Consider the following 23,039-nt stretch of genomic DNA (forward strand, 5'->3'; position numbering starts at 1 on the left):
TTCCGTTCAGATTGGTGTGAAATCGGTTCTCTTCAGAAGCGTATGAAACACAATTGTTACAGAATGTTTTTCTTTTCAACAGCTTATCATTTCATAAAATATATGGGTTTGAAAACAAATTAAACTCTTAATACAATTAAAAAATATTTAGATTGGTTTGCATTTTTCAACCTTTCTATACAATGTTTCATTTTCTTTGCAAAAAACAATCAGGATAGCATGGCCATTGACAAATTTTTTTAGTGTTTGTAGGTTAAAAAAATAAATGTAAATAAAAATTCAAAAAACTATATATAGAATGGCAAGAAACATTTGACTTCATTTTTTACATGAACGTTATATTTGACAAAATATACTAAATTATTTTTAAATCCACATTTGACTAAATGCGTGTATTTTACATATTATCATATTTTATAATATACTTTGTGCCACTGTGCGTAGAGCATAGAAAGTTTTCCTTTGCAACAAAAAACTATAATTATGAAGTTGAGACAAAGTCAGTCAGCAGCAGCACCACTAGCAGTAGGACAAACGCAGACGACAATAATGAGGGGGACGAGAACGACTGCTAGAGAGGGGCTGGCAAGACTGTCGTCAGTCTCACCATGATCCTGTCAAAGGGGAAGCACCAGAAAGGCATAAAAGTCGACTGTGGCACAAAACGCAGCGGGGCTACAATTGACATTTATATAAGTATAAGAAGAGCGCTGAGCTTGCTGACCTAAAGTTACGAAATGGCCAAGTGTTCTTGAGCATGAGCATAAAAAGAAGGGTAGAAGAGAAGAAATCAAAGCGCCTGGCTTGGCGTATCAGCGTTAAATACTTTGGGCCGCCAACTAAGACCGCTAATCATAAATTCAAAAGCGGCAAAAGTGCAACGCAGTAACAATTAACTTATTAAATGGGATTTGTTCAGTTGCGGTGCGGCCAAAACAAAGGCGAGCACCAAATGCGAATGCCGCTGGGGGAAGGAAGCCTGCCGACAATGCTGACGACACCGAAAGGATGTGCGCGTGGAAATGCTGGAAATGAAAGCGAACGAGGCGTGAAGGCACACAGGCAGGCAGGCAGGCAAAAAAAAAGGACGAATGAATGTAGAAGAAGTAGCATGGCGGGGAATGGCAGAAATAAAGGCGTACATGCACAGTTGCCACTCACTTGCGTAATTCATTTAGCTACTCCCCCAACCGAGAAACAAGAAGCATGAGGAGTGGCAACAACGACGACAACAGCAACGGAAATTTGCCTTCCTTAGCTAACGACTGCCTGGCTGGCACTCTTGATTACTTGCTACTTTCACTAATTAGCAAAATTGATTTGAAATTTATGGCGCGCAAAATTGTTCAACCGTGTCTATGTCCCTATTACTGTCCCTATCCCTGTCCCAGCACCATCTCTAATTGAAACTAAATGTTGTGCATTAAATGTAACTTACGGCTGATAAAAAATGGAATTGAAATGTGTTTGGTTGTTTGTTATTATTGCCACTGCATTGCTAACATATTTTCACACTCTCTCTCACGATTTCTTCGTCTCTTTCATTTTTGCAGTTGTTGTGACATTTTGGCACACGCCGCATAAAACGCAATGGCGCCAAAGATGACGCCATTTCCACATCGAGGCAAAATGGCGGCGTCGCAAGCGGAAAAACTCTGGCTCCGTTGCATACTGCTCTGTGCCTGCGTTGGCGCCGCCGTCGGCGGAAAAGGTAAATGAAACATATTTTGAATACACACACATAGGTATATGCATGAACAATAGGTATGGCTGTGTGTGCGTGTCTGATTTAAAATTAATTTTTCACATATTAAAGACTTACCTGCGGCAAATTGCACAAAACTAATTACCTGTCAAAATCATATTGCCATACACGAGACACAAAACAATGCACTTTTTATTGTTAGATTCTCGCCGCGCAAGATAAATATTATTAATTAAATTGTTAGTTTTGCTCTATAAATGATTTTAAATAAACTTTAATTGCATTTTTCACACGCTGCAAAAAGTGTAATAAATAGCTCAACCGGACGTATTCGATGTCACCTGAAACTAGTTTTCAAACGCAGCCATAAAATCATACGCTATAATATATAGAGTATAGCAGAGTATTCTGAATTTCTATGACAATAAACAATGCCAATACTAACTAGAGGGGAAACCAATAAGTTTTATAAAGCATTTTTTAAGCTTTCTCATGGTAAACACGAGGATATAGCTAGGATTGTATGAAATTGAATCACTTTGATGGTACAACTAAAGGCATCGAGGATAGACAAATTATGAATTTGATTTTCTCTTCAAAACCGAAAATATTTCCATGTGCAAATGTGGTAAACACGTTCTTAATTAATTATAAATATTTAAAATAAACATTGAAAATGTAATGGCATTTAATAAAACGTATCTTTATTTGTTCGATTCCAAAAATAACAAAATACATTCTTCAAACGAAACGCACGCCATTTTTACTGAAATTCTAATAGCGTTTACATTAATTTATTTACATTTCCTATTATCGACTATTTTGCAATGGCAAAGAAACAAATTTAGAATGTAAATATTATTCAAAGTAATAAACTCGAACACGTCGATTAATTTTTAAAAATATATAAGCTGTAAGCGATATTTTCTTTACGCTTTAAATGTTACTTCCTTCCTATTTTTTTTCTCCCTGTGATTGTTTTCTGCAATATTCAATCAATTTCAAATTTATTGCATTTACATGCAATTCTATATATGAGTATGCGCGTGACAACTTATTTACTACATATTTTAGCACTTAAATTAATTTCCAAAAAATATATCTGCGGAAAAAGCACTTAGCTGACGCTTAAACAAATTGCCTATCACGAATACAGATCACACATGCAACAATGCATAAAAAACGCTTTAAAACCCATCGACTGGCATACAGCTGACTAAGCAGCCGTACTGTCCTGTCCGGCACTGTAACGTCCATTGTCCTGCCATTAAAATATCAGTTACAAAATGCAAGGCAACGACTAGCAATGTCACAGTTAACTGATGGCACTGATAGCAACAAACCAAATCCTCTGGATGACACACAACCGCGAGACCAACAAAAAATACAAATAATAATAAAAATAAAAACCGAATAAAAATAAAATTTAAATAATAAAAAAGAACGCAACAACATGATACATTGGTCAAAAAATATATATTTTGATATGGAAAATGTTATATACGTTTATGTATATAGCTGTGATGCAAAGGACGATGGCACGTGCTGGTCCAATGCATATGCATGTCCGTAGCAATTTTATTCCAATATTGCGACAATTTTTTTGTTATAGTATTAAAATTTAGATTTTCAATTTATTTAGCTTACTGCACATACATAAATACATGCATACACACATATATACAAGCATGTACGTGTAGAAACGTCGACATTCGCTGCTGTCTCTTCTTGCTTTTTGATTTGTTGCAGTAGCGTGAAATTGGTCAGCAGAAATTGCAACGGACACCGTACGTGATTTGATTTTCTGCTCCGAAATATAGTCAGCAGCAGCGATATATTGCTGCTGACTGGCCAAGCAATGAAAGCGGGCATTGCAAGCATTTGTGCAATCGCATTATTTAGGGGTATTTCGAATTTTTAAAGCCGAGATGAAAGTGAAAACCGGCAGCTTTAAATTCTATTTAAAATTGAATTAGCAATTCTGTTAATAATCCATTGCCTCTTTTCCCATTGCTACTAAGTACTACTCTTGCTGCTGTTGCCGCTGTTGCCGTTGCTGCCACTGCTGCTGCACGGCAGTTGAATTCAAATGGCATTTGCCTGCTGCATCGGCGAGCTGTCCGTGGGTTTATCAGCAGTCAGCTTGCGGAAAACGCCACCAAGCAGCTAACAGACAAGGTTGCGGGCAGGAGGGCGGGTGTGCTGGGAAGCAGTCATTTCCTAACTACAGCTACGTCTACGGTTACGGCTAATAGCACTGCCATCGTTCTGAAGTAGTGTGCTGTTACAGCAACAACAACAAATGCAGTAGCAACGGCAGTAACAGCAACAGCAGTAATAGCAATGGAAAACGGGCACGGAATCAATGGAATGAAATCTGCAGTGGCACATGAAACAAGCAGCGAAAGCAAATTAGAAATTGCAAAAATTGCTGAGGCATTTGCCGTTACACTTGCAATTGTTGTTGTTGCTTTTGCTGGTTGGTTGCATCTTTAGCTGGATGGCTGGTTGGCTGGCTGGCTGGCTGACTGCCTGGTTGGCATACGCTTGTATCTCTTGCCACATGCACTGATGACTGTCAACACGCTGATAAGTGATGCCACTTCAAGTTCCTACTGCTGCCGTGGCAGCCCTTCTCTTGACTCTTGTTTTGTGGCAATGCCTGTCCTCTGGCCGTGGACTGTATGTACAAGTAGTGACCCAGACAAATGCTAATTTTATTATGACAAATGCGCCAATTCAGGCAAAAGTGTAGAATTATTCTGCTATGCTTCTGAGATTTGCCCCGACTGTCAGGCACTGTGTTGGCCTTTGGGCTTTATAATCACAAGTCTAGACATTTTGCTCCTACTTCTACATCTCTACAAAATAAAAGGGCAGTACTTATGTATTATGTAAGCAAAGTCAACCCTTTAGATTTTCAGTTGCTCATCTATTGCGCATCCGGCTATCTGTCCCAAACACATAATATGCTCATACAACGTTCTGGTCGGACAGAAATTTAATCAACCTCATTAACTTCCATGCTTTTTATTGAGCTCTAAGTCCATTGCTTTCTAAGGAACTCAATATACCAATTACCACAATTACACAGGATATAGAGAAAGCTGCAAAAATGTGTAATTATTGCCCATATAAGAGCCCTAGAACCTTAAGTGTAATCCCACAAATCTGTAAGCTATCACATCGATTGGCTCTTACATTACTAATCAATATCCACAGGTTAACAATTTTTGAGGCAAAAGTGGATCAATAAGATACTTCAAGATACTTCAAACAAACACAAAAAGACATATCTTTAATTGAGTCATTCTTATATTATATTTAACTTTTAGAAAGCAATAAACTTATTTCCAATGTACAAGTATATTGGAAAAACCAATTAAAGTTCTCATTTTATGCTAAAAGTCAATTTTCATTTACTTGTAAGTGCATTTGGAAGGGTAACAACCAAAATAAAGCGAGCAGACACCTCATAATCGATTTATATTTATAGAAATATGTTGATACTATTCGCCTTCCTTACCAACCTCAAAAAGTAAACTGATAGATGAAATAGCAGGGACTACTAAAGTTGTAGTGATTTAAATAGCTTTCAAATCCTCAAAAATCAATATTTTAGTTGCATTTGTTTCATGAATTTGTAAAATACGATATTATTGCAAGAAAATAAAGTATAACAAAGTATTCTTCTATCCTTACTTACGGTAGCCAATTATACAATTATTTGTTGACTGTAATTTATCCAAGAACATTTATATCAGTGAACATAATATTGTTACTTAAGTTGCTTCTTGCTCTTTAAGTTAATCTCTTCAAAAGATATATTAAATTGCTAAGTCAAATGTGCTTGAGAAATATATTATTATCAACTTACAAACTTAGCCTTTCTTACAAACAAATTATTCGCGAATCAAAATATTCCGCTGTATGCTGTTGAGTCATAGATGCTTGCTTTGCAATTAAACAACTTTACAAGCCCGTTCATTTAAAGTGTTATCTGGTAATCTTTTAAGCTTGCTATTAAAGCAATTAGACCTGAAACGATTGCTAGGTAGTTAGACGCAGAGCATCAGTTCATTCACTCAATTCTTCGCAGACTGCTTTCATTAATCTTTGATTCATTGTTCGCTTTGGGATGATCCAATTAACTTTTTCGCCTCGCAGTCAGAGCTACCGTCTTACACACTCTGGACGATTGTTGTTAACCACCATAAGACCAAAACTGAAATAATGCCAGACACATCAGCAAACATTACACAAATGATAGCTTATTCGCAGCGAGCACGCCTAATTGAAACTGATCGGAAAGGCAAGCGATACATATACTCGTAGACCGCAGGCAATTACATGAAGCCAACGCAAACAAGCGCTTTGGCACTTTCATGCACCACCACTGGGCTGGTGGTGTGTGTAGAGGACACGGACGGACTAACAAAGTAGTAGCAGCGCTTAACTTAAGTAGACATTTAGTTGGCATTAAAAAACGCCCACAGTGGGCACACAAGTACTGGAATCTGTTTGACTAACAAGCTGCAGACGTGGCGACTGCCAGTACTTCAACACCAAGCCAACAAATTGCAGACACAAACCGAGGGCGCAAATAGAGATCGTAGCCGGACAGACAGACAAATAGACAGACAGACAGACAGACAGACAGACAGACAGAGGGAGAGATACTCTAGTCGAGAGTGCGAGCAAGCGGCTTGTGCATGCGCATGCGCACGCCTTCAGCTGTCTGTTCTAATCTAAATAAGCGATTTGTCTGCGCATAACTTTTGCCTTAACCGGACCATGGACCATCGGCTGTGTGCTGTGGGCTGTGGGACGTTGTATCTTGTTTGCTGTGGCATGCAGCAGCCGGTTAGAAGACGTCGCATAGCGTTTGGTAAATAATAATTTGTATAATTTATACCTGGAACACTGGGCAGCAACAGCAGCAGTTAAAGAATTTATTACACGATCGCTGCATATGGAGTTGCAGTTGCAGTTGGAGTTGGGGTTCCTCTTGCGATTTATCTAGCATATAGTACTGTAGTTGCATGCACATTCAGAGAATGCTGCGTATCTTCAGACTGCCTCTGGCATGGCATAAATAATTAACACGTGCATAGCTTGCGCTTCAACAGCTTGAACTTGATTGCGCCCATTTGTGTGTTGACTTTTTATGGCAAATTCTTGACTCTTTGATTGTAGCTTAAATTGTTTTGAAGTAACTGCTATTCTCATCGCCGAGGGCAATTGCACACCTTTCTATTGTCCATTGTGACAAGTTTAACGCCGGCTTCCGTGACCTGCAGGCAACGTACTTCCCTTATGACCGTCAGTTTATTAACCCTTTTGCTGCTACTGGGACCATTTGTGACAATTATTTTTAAATAACGCAATATTCATGCTCATAGTCGGCTTTGGGATGATAAACATTAAGGTAGTTAGTTATACAATAGTTAGTTAGTCTAGAAAGAACACCGTATCCGTCAAAGCATGTAATTAAAGCATTAAAAACTGAAAACATAGTGCCAGTGTCAATATGCGGAGGATGCATGTACTATCTTACCTGATTTCAAAAAATATATTAATAACAAAATTTAATTTTCAAATAGTTGAAGTAGATTTTTTTGGCAACTCAGCAAGCAATGCTCTTAATAAAAACTTTATCACTACTCAAGACAAACATACAAAGGCAATCAAAATTAGAAATATTTTCATTGCAATTAGAAATTACAATGCAAATTAGTATCAATTAAAATCAACATTTTCAATATTTTTGTTTCTTCTATCTTCGAGTCAACACCATTTCGGGAGGGTTAAAAGCGTCTAGTCAACCTTGTTTGGACATTGGCCATTAGGCAAAAGTCTTAATTGTTTATTTATGGCCGTCTTGCACTCATTAAACATGTGAATGAACTTTGTATATACAATATAGCATAAATATTTTATAGCCATCTTTGCTGGTGCGGAGCCCACGCAGACACTAAAGTGCTGCAATATAAAAGCAGACACTCATACTACATTAATAAGCACAATCTGTCAGCATGTGTAACTAACGCTTTGAGCCAATTCGGTCAGACTTTAATCAGCTCCAAAATCAACAATCGAAAAATAAACAAAAGAGCTGAATTTCCCACAGCAATTTATATAACACCTACAATCGATATTGTTGTATGCTACGATTGGGACACCTGGCACACACACACGAAGAGATCACATACGTATATGTATGTACATAAATACATGCATATATACTTGTATGTATAAACACGTATGTACATACTTACAAACGTATGCCACAGTTGTTACAAACTGTTGTCCGAGCACAGCATGTGCTTGGGAATTTAATTATTATGTCTTAGCAAAACTAAAGTAAAACAAAAGTTTGTGCATTGGCAATGGCATCAGCAATAACAACAACAACAACAACAACATTTACAATGAGGCATCAAATCAACTGCTGCTCTTGGTGAACGCCTGAATGCCAGCGCCCCTGCCGTCTGCCTTGTGGCTGTTCAAACAAATTTAACTCATTGTCAGCAATTCATTTCACATGAATGTAACTTGCAGGACTCTCAGCCCTCTCAGCGCTCATCCCACCCTGCTAGCCCACTCATCAGCTCAGTTCAGCTCAGTTGCCAGCAGCGTTAGTTGTTGTAATTGGCGTTTCATGTGGCGCACTAAGGAGGAGCTCAGAACAGGACAATAGTCTCTCAACGCAAGTCGAGCAGCTAAACACACTAACACACACACACACACGCACAAGCCGCGCCTTGTTTTGCCATGTCTTGGTCCTTTCTTATTGGAAACATTAAAACCGCGGGTGGGCGCCGCAATTCATTTGTATGTGACTTCATTTTATGTTGTATTACACAGACACACTCACACACACTCACACACACACACACACGCACACGCACACTCACAGCAGTACACGGCAAAGTTTTAAGGCAATTCTATACAATTGTTGTTGCTTCTGCTGTTCGTGTACTGCCACCGCTACTTTTGTTGTAGTTGCTGTTGCCGTTGTAATTGTTATTATTCTTGTGGTATTGTTGCAACTTAATTGAAAATATTGTAAGTATGGCAATATGTATGTATGTGTGTGTGTGTGTATGTTTGTTAGCAGATTGTGGCGTCATCGTGTGCTGCTCTCTCTAAATGAAATTAATTGAGCAGCCGCGGGCAACGCGCACACTTGCATGCATGCATTGTAAATATGTATGTTAGTGTGCATATATCCATTCACACTCGTACACACACACACACACACGCACACACACACACATACACATAAATAAAGGCGTTAAGTGTTGAATGAAGTTGTTCATATGTAACTTTTTACGCCTAATAACTGCCGGCTATTGGCGCGATGTTGGCGAACTTGTTAGTATACGAGTATATGTATGTACGTGTACATACATACATATGTACACAATCCGTATGTATGTATGTTTGTGTGCGATTCTATTCAGGAGTACTATGCGAGCTATGGGCCATTATAGTTGCCAACCATGCGGCACAAAATTGAATGGCAAAAGAACAATGCAGTAGGTTTTATAAAAAAAAATGTTCTCAATATGTACAATGTAATGCAGTCAAACTTGATAAAAACTATGGAGGGACCTTCGATTTCTTTTACCTTTCAAAAGAATTGGATGGGCGAACAAATTTGCTAAAAACAATTGACACAATTTAAACACTAAGAATATGTTTGTAAACAACTGTTATTGCTGATGGAGAACAACTTATTAATCAATATTTAATGGAAATGAAATGGAAGTCAAAAACACATCTAAATTAAGAGAATTTAATGAATAGAGGTGATCAAATACACAGGCCAATACAATATTAATGAAACGATTAAGTTTTAATGCGTATTGGCACGTTAAAAAATGACATAATTAACAATTTGTTAAATATTGCTTTATTTATGTAAAAACAAAAATAGACCTTTGTGATTTCTCATACAATTGGTGTGCCATTATTTTGAAAACCCGCCAATTTTTCAACTTCCCTTCCAATTTACAGCGTTCCCAAATCAAAGAAACTTTTTACAATTTTCTACGTAATGTCATATCCTTTTCCCTCCATTGTGATTACATCTTGCTCTTTATCGCAATCATAAATTATGCGAGAGAATAGGCAATTAAGCGCTTGTGGCGCTTATGCATGCAACTTTTTCATCCCATTTAATATGCAAATATGACATTTGTGGCCCGCTGTTCATGTTCTACTTACGATAATATCATTAGTTAGCCACCCGTAGCATTAGCTAACCAGAACAAATTAAGCAATTCAGAACTATCCCTACTACATACAACTATACGAGTATATACTACATATACACACAAATACAAACAGTTCATGGCATGACCAACTGGAACTTTTTGTAACTCCAGTCCAAGCACACACCCAAAAAGATGACACGAACTATCTGAGAACATGCCATAATGCCATGGTATGCACATAAAATGGTAGCCATAACCAGCCAACTTCAATGATAATAATCGGCTTGCAGAAAGAGGTCAACACAAAATGAAGTAACTAAGAAACACAAGCCACTAACACAGAGCACATACTAAGTATAAGCTTCAAATTTTCCGAGCATCTTCAGGACATGTAACAGGCACGTATCCACACTCGTTGCCTACCAGTAAGGACGAGGGGCATTTTCTGACCTTCACCTTTATTGACATTGTTAGAGTGACAAAATGAAGACATGCTACTGGTTAAGCAAGGGCTCTCAGTGACCATAAAGCCTCGCTAGTCCACATAATCAATAATTTCAGCTCCAAAATGTCGCACACTGTTGCAAAATAGGACGAGTAGTTCCTGCTGTTAGTATGATAGTTCTATGTAAGTATACTACAAGTTGTGCGTCTACGTGCAATTAAATTTAATATTTAACTTAATTACACGAGCAAACTAACACGTCATGCAACTCACAAAACACACACCCATTTACACGGTTTGTCAAATATGGCGCGCAATAATGCAACATGAATGAAAGAAATAATGGAAGTCAATTGTCTGGATGCACAATGGGACAAGCCGATTTTTATTATTTCCTCAATACCTTAGTATTTTTGTTAAGTTTCTAGGTTATGTTTTGTTGGACAATCTTTCGGCCATGTGTGGGCCATCGGCTCATTGTGTTGTCAGTAAGACATGCCGCATTGTCAAATGCCTTTAAAGGTCCTGAATAAGAAGGCCCTCAACTGATGAACACAATTTCGGGAAGGAAGAATAGAAGAGGCCCTATTTGTAGTATCCAAATCTGAGGCATAACTCATGCTACTATCTATGAGGCAGTAAACCGTGAAAACTCCCCTTGCTGGTAGTTTTCTTCTTGTCTATTTTTTTAAATTATTTATAAATTCAAATTTGAATAAATATAGTAAAACAAAACCTTGGAGTACAGTTGCAAATGTATTTTAATAAAAATAAATATAGCTTAGCTGTAGACGAGTTAGTGTTTTATCGATATTTTTATGTGTGATATCTGATATACCACCAAATATTGCCCACTGTACTGGGGTTTTTCAGTACAGACGAGCAAATAGACGCGCCCAGGGCGTTTCTTGGCTCATAAGATTTTTGTCTTGGCCGTTGTCGTAGCTGCCACAGGCATCGCCAATGCCGTGCGCTCGTCTCTAACCGTAATGACAATGTTGCCTTCATTTCGAAGCATGTTGGTGTGTAGCTGCCGCCTCGTTTGCCCGAGCTGCTTGCCTGCTAATTGAATTTAATGTAGTTTAATTGAGACGAACGTGATTGTAACTAAAAGCGCTTTATGTTTAATTTAGCAGCAACGACGTCAGCGCAGCAATAGCAGTTAAAAGGTGCCTAGCACACATAAGGCCCCAGCCGCTTCTGGAGCATCCAAAGAGTTGACATTATGAGTACTGAAGCTTTTAAGTAGTTGCCATTTAAATATAAATTCAAATTAATTGTGCCAAGTCAAAGTCAATTTGCTATTCTGGGCCATTGCAATATTCTCGTAAGATGCTGGCAAAAACATTTTAAATATTTAACATGATTTTATATGAAAATATTTGCAAAATATTTTTGCCAGCAGCTGTCAGCAGTTTCTTAAGTTTATCTCTCCAGCTCACTGTTAAGCAAATAAATTATGTATTCTCAAAAAGTTTCCAAAATGGAATTGTGTCACACGCTGCGTATGAGTAATGTGCTCTGGACACTATGCAGGGGGCGTTTGTGCATGGCTCAATATTAAAAATATTGAAGCGCAATGCAGCGCAAAATTTGAAATCGGCTGCTGCGGCGCATATTGAACAGCAGCTGTTTGAATTAGCAAGCACAATTTCTTTTTCTTTTCTTTTTTTTAAATTTTTTTTGAGAAGCTTGCAAATATTTTTACCATTACACAAAACTGTCAGGTCCGTGCGCTCAACTGTGTCCCATTGCAATGCCAGACAGCAGCGCTAAACGAAAATGCGAACAACACATATTAAAATAAAGAAGAAGTTGTCAGCTGTATAATAAATTGAATTTCTCAAGCTGGTCATTTTCCGGTTGTATGTAACTCCAGGCAAAAAAAATCCTGGTGGGCACAAACACGCTCTTGCAGGCAAAAGAAGTGGCGCCTGCGCCGGTCGCCGGCGTCAGAATGACACCAGTCACAAACACAATTATCACGCTGCCGCATGGAGACCAAGTTGGACGGACAACAGCCCTCAGACACTGTGTAGTGTCAACGTCGTTGCTTTTAAAATCAAATATCATATTTACAACTTGCTTACCACCATGAGTACGAAACGAATAAAATCTGAACGAGTGTGGAGGCAGGAGCTCAGTGGCAAGGAAAAGCCAACTTTGCCGTTCATGTGTTGAACTAATGGATGGTGTGGGGAGTACAAGTTGATTTTGTGGTAGTATTTTAATTATAACATCAGAAGAGTTAATATTATATATATACATTAACATGAAATAATGGTTAGATACTTTTTGAATCTACCTAATCAAAAAAAATTCTCAGAGTTTACAAAGTTGGCTTTAAGTAGAAACCTACCTAACGTAAAATTAAAAAGATTTCAAGCATCTTTCAACATTTTATGTCGTAGTGGGGTTTTATTTCCGAATAATTAATAGAATTGCTATTGCTTAAAAGAACCGAGTTGCAATAACTTAACTTTAAGCTTTTGAATTTGATTAACTTGTTAAAATAGCGAGCCAATTGTGTGGTATTGGAAGACAAGCAACATCAAACTTATCCAAAAGTTATGATTTTTAAACTTCTGAAAAATCTGGTACAACATTGTTATGTAGCTAAGAGAGCAATAATATAGTTTTATGTACCCTCAAGTCACGTACAAGTATGAACTTTAAGCATGTGGTGTTATCATCAAGGATGATTTTCAACTGTGACATTTTATCAATATATATAGATTGAATATTCCAATTCCAATCCACGAGAGTAACAGTCAATTATATACCATAGCCCGGATTGCCTAATTGCTATGAAATCGCCCCATTTTGTATGCATTTACTGGTACCTATTACAAGTACAAACTTCCCCCCTTCTTATGCCATTCACCATTTAGTTTCCCAAAGTGTACTTAAAGACAACAAAGACCGACCGCACATGAAATGCACAAACTTTTAATAACTAATTAAGTAACAGAGACCGTCCAAGCTGTGGCAAGTTTCTTTATAAAATGGCAAAGTGTACCCACAGTGCCAATGACATTATAAAATGTCCCTAGCTAGCCTTTTGCATTCCAGGCACAAACAGCAGGCAACCGGAAGCGCCACAGCAACAAAACATAAACATTGAGATGACTATAAAAATTTAACTACAGTTGCCATTTTGATGTTCACCGTTTTGTGCAAACCTCTGTGTGCCTGTTGCCGAAAACAAAACACGGTTTTCAATTTGTCAAATTAAAATTGAAATTGCCAACAGCTCGCCTACATGCCAGTCAACGCAGCACAACCCCTGGCAACTCACCCCGCCCAGCACTTGCCAACTTTTCGTGCAATTTGTGCGACATTTTGGTCAACGAAGCAAACTTAATGGCAACCAACTGACAAGCACCCAGGCATTCAGGCAGACAAGCTATAGAATGGCGAAGCACTTTATTACATCGACATGAAACTAACGGACGAGGGTCCAGAGTACGACCACAAAACGGTCGGCATTGTGAATATTTGCTGTAAATCGCAGCGCTCAATAAATATTTAATTATGCAGCAAACACACAGTACACCAAAAAAAAAAGAGAAAAAAACAAAAAATTAAATTACTATTTGTCATTTGCTTAATAAGTTGCGCGCTCATTTACACCATGGGCACGTAGGCGACAAACAAACATATGCGAGTATACGAGTATATGTACTATGGCCAGAGTCCTACCAAATGCCTTCATAGTTAAAACTAACAGCGCGCATTTTATGCTTTTACAACTAAATTTTGTAAACGTAACGTGCTTAAATGTTGAAAATTGAAATTTTAATGCAGCAACGAAATTGCCGCTCACCCACACACATACAAACACACACACTTATGCAGCATTCTGGAATCACGGCGGGTGAGGCGAGGTGGCATGCGTTCACATAGGGTGGTAGTAGTAAGTGGTTGGGTTTAGGTGAAACGAAAGGGGGTGTGGGACGGTGGGGCTGTGTGGGTAAGGACAAACTATTTGCGGTGGTGCTCTGCGGTCAGTTTGTGGGAGCCAATGTTACGCCTGGTGGGTGCCGCATAAGTTTGCGGTCGCATTGCGCTCCTTTCATTTCATTTTGCATAAGTTCTAAAGTACACATCATATATAATTAAATTCGTAAAACGGTCAATTTTGCCTCGTAGTCAGAGTAATGATGAGACGGACAACATGGCCGGCTGCCACACGGAGCCAAGTTAACATGTAATAAGTAATGGGTTTAGCGTTTGGCTTAGTTACATTGAAATTTTATGTGTTTGCCAAAAGCATTCACTGAACCGGCTTGATATTAGTTTACCCAAAATTGGGCAGGAAAAAGCAAATATCTAATGTTGGATATGACAACAAAAACACAATTCCAAGCTAAGATTATTCTACCTGACTTACCTATGTTTATCATCCATCCTTCCGATGGCTATACAACTATATATGAACTTATGGGCCACTTTGGATCAAGCTTACATGTTCATGTTCCCTGGCATGTGAGTATGAAAAAGATATAACAAAGACGGTTAAAATATTGACATTTGAACAACTTCTGGAATATTTCATGCAAATTAGAATCTTATGTAGAATTAAAGTGGATATTCGTTTCTAATTTTTATCGAACCTAAATACATACACAAACTGAAATTATTCAAGAGAATTATACAAGCAGCACCCAATAGGAAAAATTATTATTTAACTGTTCTAAATATATGCAGCACAGTTGTCTCTTAGCAACTAACTAAATTGTTGATCTCGACTTGAGGTTCTTTTTTGAAAATGTTTATATTATTCGCATACTGCATTAAGTCAACTTATCCTTCATGCACGTCTTTACATTTTGCCATAATTAAGCTTTATGGTCATTAAATTGGGCCTTTTTTCATAATAAATACCCCAAGAATCCTCGATAAAAAGCTGTTGATTTAGATGCCCTCATAAAATTACAGGGTCTGATGCAAATTTACGAGTATTTATTTTTTTAAAGGGCCGCTTTATAATGTTTTGCCTAGATTGGCGTGAGGCAAAAACCAGATTCTCAAAGGCCCCCCTCCATGCTTCCTACAATGACACACGGAGCTCAATTTCAACTTGTTGGATGATGGGGGAAGGGGGCTTAGCTGAGAACGGTTCGCCAAATACGCACACAATTCATTTGGAAAATAAATTTGTTCCGCTGTAACGGCCATAAATGCATTTAAATTTATTGGAATACATGCAAGCAAAAACACATACATTCACATCGCCCATTGAATGACAATAAATTATCAATTTTATTTTGACAGGGCAAAAAACCCGCCCAAAAAAAATAAAATAGCATAAAACGCGAACGCAAAATGTCAGACAAAATTGAGCAAAATATATGCAGGCTGCAGTTGTGACAGGAAGTTTCAGTTGAATGGTTCGTTCCAGCGCCCGAATTTGAATTGCATGCCAATGGATATTACTCGTATATTGCTCGCATAGTGAGCTAATGCTGAAAGTCCTTAGATTATAATTTTAATTGCTTGCAGTGTACTTCAATATATAACGTATGGTTTTCTTCTTTTTTTGTTTTTTAGACAATTCCGCCGTACATCCATATGGTCTGGTTAACAACAATAACAACAACTACAACAGTTACTCACATTTTTTGAACGATGTGGCCTTCTATTGCCCATCGGAGGGTCTCTTTGCCGACGACTATGACTGCCGCATTTACTATCGGTGCGAGATTCAATCCAACGACTATATTAGACCCTATATGTTTGCTTGTAAGGAGGGCACGTTCTTCTCTCGCGCCCTCAAGCTGTGCATGCCTCCATTGCTGGCCGGACGTAAAGAATGTGGGCACTTCATGAACGAAATTGATTCAGACGCCCATGCCGATGTTGATGCTGACGGCCAGACAGATAGCCAACTGCTGTATGATGGGCTCGTCAATAATGGCCATAATGTGCTGCTTAACAGCGTGGTCACACCCGCCGCCAACGACCTGCGCACGTATACCACGAGAAATCAGTTGCCCACAAATTACGGCCTGACAGGCTTGAATGGGGTTTCGATCATATCCTTCACGAGTTCACCATCTTTGCGGGCCGCTGCGGGTGAGGAGGAGGGACCCACCTGTGAAACTGATGGATTTATGAGCGATTCTGATGACTGCAGCGTGTTTTATCGCTGCATCTCCAATGGACGTGGCTTTAATAAAATCGGCTTTCGCTGTTCCGAAGGCACCGCCTGGGATGAATCACTGCAGTCTTGTAACCATATGGTTGAGGTACGTGCCAGTGGCGGCTGCCGCAATCAACCCGAAGTGCTTAGTGATAACTATGCGGGACAAACATCAACACAGTCATCGCAATCAAGCTACCAAAACTCCACAATGTCCTCATCCAGCAGTAGTAGTCAACAGAGCAGCTCTTCGACTAGCTCTTCATCCAGTTCGTCCACATCGTCCTCAACATCCTCTTCAACCAATTCATCGGCGAACCAACAAGAATCAAGCAGCACTGAGGGATCTTCAACCACATCCAGCAGCAGTGAGCAATCAAGTTCAAGCACCACAAGCCAAAGTTCTGGCAGTAACCAAAATACCAATTCAAATAACCAGCAGAGCTCCAATAACAATCAATCTTCCAACAGTAACCAAAATTCCAATAATCAGTCCAACCAATCCTCAGGCAGTAATCAGTCTTCAACTGCTACAAACAATCAATCGAATCAAAGTAGCACTGAAAATGCGGCCACTGAGTGCGAGGATGAAAACACATACATTCCTAATAAAGAAGATTGTACCAAATTCTACAGATGTCGTCTAACTGATGATGGAGATTTAGAAAAAGTACCGTTCACCTGTGGTCCTGGCACAGTCTGGAATCAGGAAGATAGAGCCTGCGATGCACCCACCGACGATCAAATGAAATTGTGCAACATAGCTGCGAATGAAAACAACAGCAGCAGCAATCAACAAGCCAGTAGTAGCAACCAAAGTTCATCTACGAGTGCCAGCCAATCGGGCAACGAAAATTCGAACAACCAAACAAATCAGTCGGGCAGCAATCAACAAAGCTCCTCGACTTCAAGCGGTAATCAATCTTCCAACAATCAGCAAAGCTCTTCGTCAAACAGTCAGGGCAGCAATCAAGGCTCATCAAGCTCAAGCTCTAGTAATCAATCCTCTTCTAGTGGTGCGAATCAAAGCTCAGGTAGCTCATCAAATAGCCAAGTGCCTTCGACTACCACTTCGAAGCCTTCAAGCCCTGATGGCGAGTGTCAGCATTCAGAAACATATTTACCGGACAAGAGGAACTGTGCCCGTTTTTATCGTTGTGTGGATAATGGCAACGGTGGGTTCGAAAAGGTTGCTTTTGATTGTGCACCAGGCACAGTTTGGGACCCCGACACAAAAGGTTGTAACCATCCAACAGATGTGCAAAAGGAGCAATGCAAGGCAATGACAAGCGGTAGTGGTTCGACCTCCAACCAAGGATCTTCGTCCAACCAAGGGTCATCATCTAGCCAAGGATCATCATCCAGCCAAGGATCATCATCTACCCAAGGATCGTCATCTAACCAAGGATCATCATCTAACCAAGGATCGTCATCTACCCAAGGAACGACTTCTAGCCAGGGATCTTCATCTAACCAAGGATCATCATCTAACCAAGGATCATCATCTACCCAAGGAACGACTTCTAGCCAGGGATCTTCATCTAATCAAGGATCATCATCCAATCAAGGATCATCATCTACCCAAGGATCGTCATCCAACCAAGGATCATCATCTAACCAAGGATCCTCATCCAATCAAGGATCCTCTTCCAACCAAGGATCCACATCAACTCAAGGATCCTCATCCAATCAAGAATCCTCGTCCAATCAAGGATCATCATCAAATCAAGGATCCTCATCCAATCAAGGATCGTCGTCCAATCAAGGATCATCATCAAATCAAGGATCATCATCAAATCAAGGATCCTCAACCAGTCAAGGATCCTCATCAAATCAAGGATCATCATCAAATCAAGGTTCCTCGACCAATCAAGGATCATCATCAAATCAAGGATCATCATCTAACCAAGGATCTTCATCTACTCAAGGATCTTCTTCATCATCTACTACCCAAAGCTCTACCTCTAATCAGAGCTCAACCACCCAGTCCTCTTCATCCACATCCCAAGGCACATCCACTATATCAACTACCGAAACCTCCTCATCCACTTCATCTGCTACTGTCACAACAACTCACAAGCCCTTCAAACCGGCAGAAAAATGTGAAAGCGAAGAAACTTTTTTGGCAGATAAAGAAAACTGTTCCAAGTTCTATCGTTGCGTTAATGATGGTAAAGGAGGATATTCCAAAATTCCCTTCACTTGCCCACCAAATACTGTATGGGATCCCCAGGCGAACAGTTGTAATCATCCTGCCCAAGTAGAAAACTTAAATTGTAAAATCATCAGTAGTGGCGAGCAAACATCGAATTCAAGTACAAGCTCCTCATCTAGTACTAGCAATCAGCAAGAATCAACAACGTCATCATCAAGCAGTCAAAGTTCATCATCCAGTAGTACAACAGCAGCTTCATCGTCAACCGAATCTAGCAGCACCTCTTCATCAACTAGTACGAGCGGCTCTTCCACCAGTGGCTCTTCAACAAGCGACAGCTCTACCACCGACAGTTCAACTACCGCAAGCTCAACTACCAGCAGCTCAACCACTGGCTCAACAGCTAGCGGAAGTTCTACTACCAGCAGCTCAACCAGCAGTACTTCTACTACATCTAGGCCCCCATCAAGACCTTCAGGCGATTGTAATGCAAATGGAGAATTTTTGGGCGACGAAGTCGACTGTGCCAGATTCTATCGTTGTGTGAACAATGGTCGCGGAGGATATGATAAAGTTGCATTTTCTTGCGTTTCTGGCACTGTCTGGGATAGTCAAATCGCGTCATGTAACCATGCTTGGGCTGTAAAAGATAAAAACTGTGGAGTAAATACTGCAGTGCAGCAGCCAACAACATCTCGACCAACATCTAGTACGGCGCAATCTACCACAACTGTTCGACCTAATCGACCGCCTTCCGGCACAACCCAGACTCCAAATTCAAATAGTGAAGGTATTTGCAGAGAGGAAGGATTCATTGGTGATCCAAGCGATTGCTCTAAGTTCTACCGCTGCATTAGCAATGGTAAGGGCGGATTCACCCAGATTTCATTTAAATGTGCCGCTGGTACGGTATGGGATCAAGATCTGCAAACTTGCAATCACGATCTTAATATGTGCAATACCAACAGCCCAGAAGGTAGCTCCACATCTACAGAACCATGGTCCACTGCTTCCCAACCCACAACGATTTCAACTACCACCCCCACAACCATTTCAACAATACGACCAACAACCATTTCAACTACTCGCCCGTCAACTGTTTCAACTACACAAGTGACCTCAACATCCCAAACAGATAGCACCACATTTACACCAACCACGACAATACCTCCAAGTACCACTATAATTCCAAATGAGCCTGTTACATCAAGCTTCCAATGCCAAAAGGAAGGTTTCTTTGGCGATGTTGAAGACTGCCAAAAATTCTATAGATGCGTGCTCAACGACAAGGGTGGTTTCGAAAAGCATTCATTCAAATGTGGTAACAACACCGTCTGGGACGCAGACCTCGAAACCTGCAATTACCCTACCGCAGTACAAGATCCCAGGTGCCGTATTGATAGCACAACTGAAATGCCAGTAACATCTACAACCTGGGCTCAGCCAACCTCTACAGGCACACCCCAAACAACAGCTCAACCCACCACTTTAGGGCCTTCAACAATACCGCCAACAACAACCCAAGTACCACAAACAACCACTCGAGATCCAGAGTCAACAACGCAGGCTCCACAGACAACTACACAAATCCCACCAACAACAACCCGAGTTCCTCCATCAACTACAAGCTCGCCACAGACAACAAATTCTGAACCTGAAACTACCACCAGTCTACCGCCAACTACAACGCCGGTACCAAATTTACCACCTGGTACCAAATGCCAAGGCGAAGGTTTCATGGCTGATCCCACAAATTGCCGCAAGTTCTATCGATGTGTGAAAAACGGGGACTCAATTTCTAAACATGAATTTATGTGTGCCAAGGGCACTGGCTGGAATGAAGAGAAGCAAACCTGCGACCACGCTGAGAATGTAGATCGCTGTGCTGGACAAACAGACGCTCCGGAAACCACAACTTTGCCATCAAGTCCAACTGAGACAACGGAAAATGCTCCAACTAGGCCTACTACGACTGAAAGGCCTACTAAGCCACCCACAAATCCAACTACGACAGAAGCCACAACAAAACCAACCACCACAGACAGTCCCACAAAGCCAACAACTGAGCCACCCACAAAACCCACCACGACAGATAATCCCACAAAGCCAACAACTGAGCCTCCGACAAAACCCACCACTACTGAAAATCCCACAAAACCAACAACTGAGCCTCCGACAAAACCCACCACTACTGAAAATCCCACAAAACCAACAACTGAGCCTCCGACAAAACCCACCACTACCGACAATCCCACAAGACCAACAACTGAGCCGCCCACAAAACCCACTACGACAGATACACCAACGAAGCCAACAACTGAGCCTCCGACAAAGCCCACCACTACCGACAATCCCACAAATCCAACAACCACTGACTCACCAACTAAACCAACAACCGAAAATTTTCCAATAACGACTTCAAAGCCTGGATATAATCCCACCACCACCACCGAAGATTACCCCAGCACTACATCAGAGCCTATTAATTTCAATTGCACTGGCGAAGGATTCTATGCTGATCCACAGGACTGCAATCGGTACTACCGCTGCGTAGATAATAATAAAAACGGAAACTATCAAGTCTACAGCTTCCGTTGCCCCAAAGGCACTGTGTGGGATACGTCAGTCGAGACCTGCAATTATGCAGACCAGGTTTCCGGCAACTGCTCGTCGGCAACAACCCTCCGACCAGACACAACAACGAGCACCATAGCACCTGATTCTACAACAATAATACATCCAACAACGGAGGGACCCGCTGAAACGACATCCACATCACCGTTGCCGATTACCACAACGAAATCACCAGCAGAAACAACGACCACAATACGACCGATTGAAACAACAACACAACAACAGACCACGGTAGAGACCACGCCACAAACCACACCACAGACCACACCACAGACCACGCCACAAACCACACCACAGACCACGTCACAGACCACGTCACAGTCCGAACCTCAAACCACGACAGAGTCCGAGCCACAGCCTACGCCGAAGCCATCAACCAATACGACCGCTCCATGTCCACCCACAGCAGAGGGTCAAAACGTATACGTTTGTCCAACTGGCTTCCGCCGGCATCCCAAGGATTGTGGCAGATTCTACCAGTGCAACGATAACTCGGACAATAATGACCTCAACATTGTGGTCTTCCAGTGCCCCAATGGTACTGTTTATCAGGAGGACTCTTGTCGCTGCGGCACGCCTGCTCCCAACGACAGCTGCGTCAATAAAGTTGCCACACGCAGTGCCTTCTATGATGAGGAAACACGCCGTTTAAATATGGTAAGCCAGCTATTACTATTAAACTATTAATCAGTTTGTTTAGAATTCAATTTATAAAAAATTGATATTTGGTAACACTATAGTATAGATAGCAGAGGTCTGGTTAGAATTCAATTTTTTTAAATGTATAATATTTGGTAGAAGCTTAAGGCAAATAGTATAAATACAAACATCCATCAACATGCTCTTAGTTATGGCTAAAGGAGCCTGTGTCTGAATTTTAAAGACACTTTAAAAACTTTAAAAACCCCTGCGATCTTGACAATCCAAATAGGATACAAAGGTATATTGGTATCGAGTTGCTGGGAACAGCTGATCGACAAGTCTTTAGCATACTTTTTTTACCACAACAAAGCAAGTATAACAAAAAAAAACATTTTTGTAACTTGCGCTGTACACACTTTAAAAAAAAAAAAAAAACTTTTTTATTTATTCAGGTACAAATTCGATCAACAGAGCCACTGTGCCCTGAAGAAGGCCATTTTTCACTTAACGATGACGAGTGCAGCCAGCTATTTGTAAAGTGCGATCTTTCGAGGAAGACGGGTCGCGTCGAAGGTCAAATCTACCGCTGCCCACAAGGATTCGCCTACTGGAATGTCAGTCGACGCTGCGAACCTGCTCGGAAACTGAACTGCATACCAACAACTTACAACGTTGGCAACAATATGCCGTTGGAGTGGCTCAACATAGGGCATAGACGTCGCAATCTGCATATATAAGTAGCTTTAGTTTAGTTTTTGTAACTGCCACAATTGTTTACTGCGCATGCGTCCAAGTCAAACCGTCCACAGTTTAGACAGCAAAGCGCATGCCCAGCAAACGATTGGCCAATGACCTTAGTTTAGTGTGTTAGATCAATTTGATTAAGTAAGCATAACGCTTGGGGTTTCAAACAAATTTTTACAAATTTTCGGTTATGGTATTAATTGATTAGCGCCATATTTAACTTTATATTTTGTATGTCTGTAGGTACGTATAGTACATGTAGTTTATACGTACATACACTTGTAATAATGAATGCGCCATGAGCCCGAAAGACTTTTAAATTATGTATGTATGTTTGGAGACAATGT

At 40.3% G+C, this 23,039-nt stretch overlaps 1 protein-coding gene across 1 annotated transcript; it reads left to right on the forward strand.

Moving 5' to 3' along the window:
• Positions 1-1,590: 1,590 nt before the first annotated feature.
• LOC115620391 (mucin-5AC) lies at positions 1,591-22,685 on the forward strand. Its single transcript, XM_030513598.1, has 5 exons — positions 1,591-1,711; positions 15,926-18,413; positions 18,579-19,763; positions 20,076-21,963; positions 22,401-22,685. The coding sequence occupies exons 1-5, from the start codon at positions 1,591-1,593 to the stop codon at positions 22,683-22,685; spliced, it is 5,967 nt and encodes a 1,988-aa protein (XP_030369458.1).
• Positions 22,686-23,039: the final 354 nt, after the last annotated feature.

The sequence above is a fragment of the Scaptodrosophila lebanonensis genome, unplaced genomic scaffold (assembly GCF_003285725.1).
Source record: "Scaptodrosophila lebanonensis strain 11010-0011.00,11010-0021.00 unplaced genomic scaffold, SlebRS2 tig00000024-arrow-pilon, whole genome shotgun sequence".
In the NCBI taxonomy this organism is placed as follows: Eukaryota; Metazoa; Arthropoda; class Insecta; order Diptera; family Drosophilidae; genus Scaptodrosophila; species Scaptodrosophila lebanonensis.

Coding starts and splice junctions, on each gene's coding strand:
- LOC115620391 (XM_030513598.1), top strand. CDS start 1,591: ATGGCGCCAAAGATGACGCCATTTCCACATCGAGGCAAAATGGCGGCG. Junction 1,712..15,925: donor CGCCGCCGTCGGCGGAAAAG/GTAAATGAAACA, acceptor TTTGTTTTTTAG/ACAATTCCGCCGTACATCCA. Junction 21,964..22,400: donor AAACACGCCGTTTAAATATG/GTAAGCCAGCTA, acceptor TTATTTATTCAG/GTACAAATTCGATCAACAGA.